This window comes from Oppia nitens, unplaced genomic scaffold, assembly GCF_028296485.1.
Source record: "Oppia nitens isolate AA-2021 unplaced genomic scaffold, nextdenovo-longstitch-racon4-pilon3 scaffold42_pilon_pilon_pilon, whole genome shotgun sequence".
NCBI lineage: Eukaryota > Metazoa > Arthropoda > Arachnida > Sarcoptiformes > Oppiidae > Oppia > Oppia nitens.
Window position 1 is genome coordinate 400,156 of NW_026533224.1, and position 1,981 is coordinate 402,136.

General features: G+C 26.2%; 1 protein-coding gene across 1 annotated transcript; it reads right to left on the reverse strand.

Moving 5' to 3' along the window:
- Positions 1–624: 624 nt before the first annotated feature.
- LOC128959182 (zinc transporter ZIP13-like) lies at positions 625–1,981 on the reverse strand. The gene is made up of 2 exons (XM_054305122.1): positions 1,528–1,981; positions 625–1,121 (listed from the first exon to the last, which is right to left on the reverse strand). The coding sequence occupies exons 1-2, from the start codon at positions 1,952–1,954 to the stop codon at positions 625–627; spliced, it is 924 nt and encodes a 307-aa protein (XP_054161097.1). The 5' UTR covers positions 1,955–1,981.

Consider the following 1,981-nt stretch of genomic DNA (forward strand, 5'->3'; position numbering starts at 1 on the left):
ATAATAATTATTATTATTATTACGGTATTTGTTTTGTTTTTTTTAATATATACATTGAAATTACCGTAAATACTGGTATATATATATATAAGTGATATATATATTTTTATATAAATTATCGGTAATAGCGTTAGATAATTGGTAATTACCATAAATCTAAGTTTTATATATATATATTTTTATATAAATTTTCGGTAATACTGTTAGATAATTAGAAATTACCATAAATCTAAGTTTTATATATATATATATATTTATAAATTATCGGTAATTATTAGATTGATTGGAAATTACCATAAATCTAAGTTTTATATATATATATTTTTATAAATTATCGGTAATTATTAGATAATTGGAAATTATCGGTACCATAATTATCAAGTTTTTTAAATATAAATAAATATTGCCGGGTATAAATCAAATGTTTTTTTATAAAAAAAATTACTCTATATGTACGGTAAGTATTTGTTGTATTTATTATTAATAATTTTGTATCTCTTTTTTAATTAATTAAAATAAATTTATTATTATATCTTTATATATATAAAAAAATTCAAAATTTGTTCAAATGATTTAATAACTAATAACTACAATAAAATTTTAATAAATTATTCAATCAATCAATCAATCAATAGCCATACTATTAAGTGACGCCATTATAGCGATACCGGCTATGATTAACAGCGACTGTATTAGCGAACGACTGGTCTGTGTTTCGGTTAACAGTTCGGGTAATATAGTGGTCAACGAAATATACAGAAAGGCGCCCGAAGTGAACGGCAATATCCATGCGATGTTAATATTGATGGTCTTCACCGAATCGGCTAACAGGACAATGAAGGCACCAATTACGGTGATCGACGATATGGATAACTGTGCCCGAATGGCCTGCCATTTTGTAAAACCGCATTTGACCAGTATGGCAAAGTCGCCAATTTCGTGCGGTATCTCATGTATGGCAATGGCCAGTGTAGTCAACAAACCTGTTTTCGTGTTTACCAGAAAACTGGCACCGATGGCCAGTCCATGGGTAAGATTATCCAATGAATTGGCCAATAGATTCAGATAACCCGATATATCATTAGTTTGGCAAACATTTGTTGTTGGCTTATGTTTGCTGTCTGTATGTTATTGATTAGATTGAAAGACAAAAATTAAAAAATATTAATTATTTTTATACATTATATTCATGATTATGAATGATAAAAACTAAATAGTTGTAACAATTTTACAATATCTATAGATTTATATATACTCTAAACTTTTTTTTATGATAATACATGTATTCTCATTAGTAATTATTTTAGAAATTACTTAAAATCATTATTTTAATTACCAGTAAATTAATATATAATATTATATCAATTAACATGTTTAAAGCTATTATTTTAAAAAAAAAAAATTATTTATCAATTATCACTAAATAAAAAATAAATAGTACAGTATATTATTATAATAATTTTATAAATACTACATTGTATTAATAGTAAAATAGATATTTAAAAAAAATAAATAAAAAATAATTACTATTATTATTGTTGTTAATTTTGTTGTTGTTTGAATTAATATTATTATTATCACTATTATTAAGACTATTGCAATGTTGTTGTTGTTGAACACTATTTAGATGTATAGACAGGTGCTGTGCAAATGAGAAACACAAAACACCGGTCAATATCCAGAATCCTAGATATAATTGTAGATAACGTGCACTCATACCGGTAGTCATCAATTGGTCACTGGCTTCGGGCAATAGATGAAAAAATACGTCACCGAGTAGTCCGCCGACAGCGAAACTTAACACATATTTCAATGACACAAAATTTGTGCTGTTTTTATCACCACTACTACTATTATTATTACTACTATCGATAAACTGGTAGTTAGATTGCGATATCAAAAACAATGGTACCATCGATAGGATACCGACCAGCAAACTGCCGACGGCCGACATTAACCATACATTGAATCTATTGTTGTA

Bases quoted from the DNA above. Each gene is read 5' to 3' on its own strand.
- LOC128959182 (XM_054305122.1), bottom strand. From the start codon at position 1,954: ATGTCGGCCGTCGGCAGTTTGCTGGTCGGTATCCTATCGATGGTACCA. The intron at 1,122-1,527 runs GTAATTATTTTT...AATAACATACAG, and splicing joins AATTAACAACAATAATAATA to ACAGCAAACATAAGCCAACA.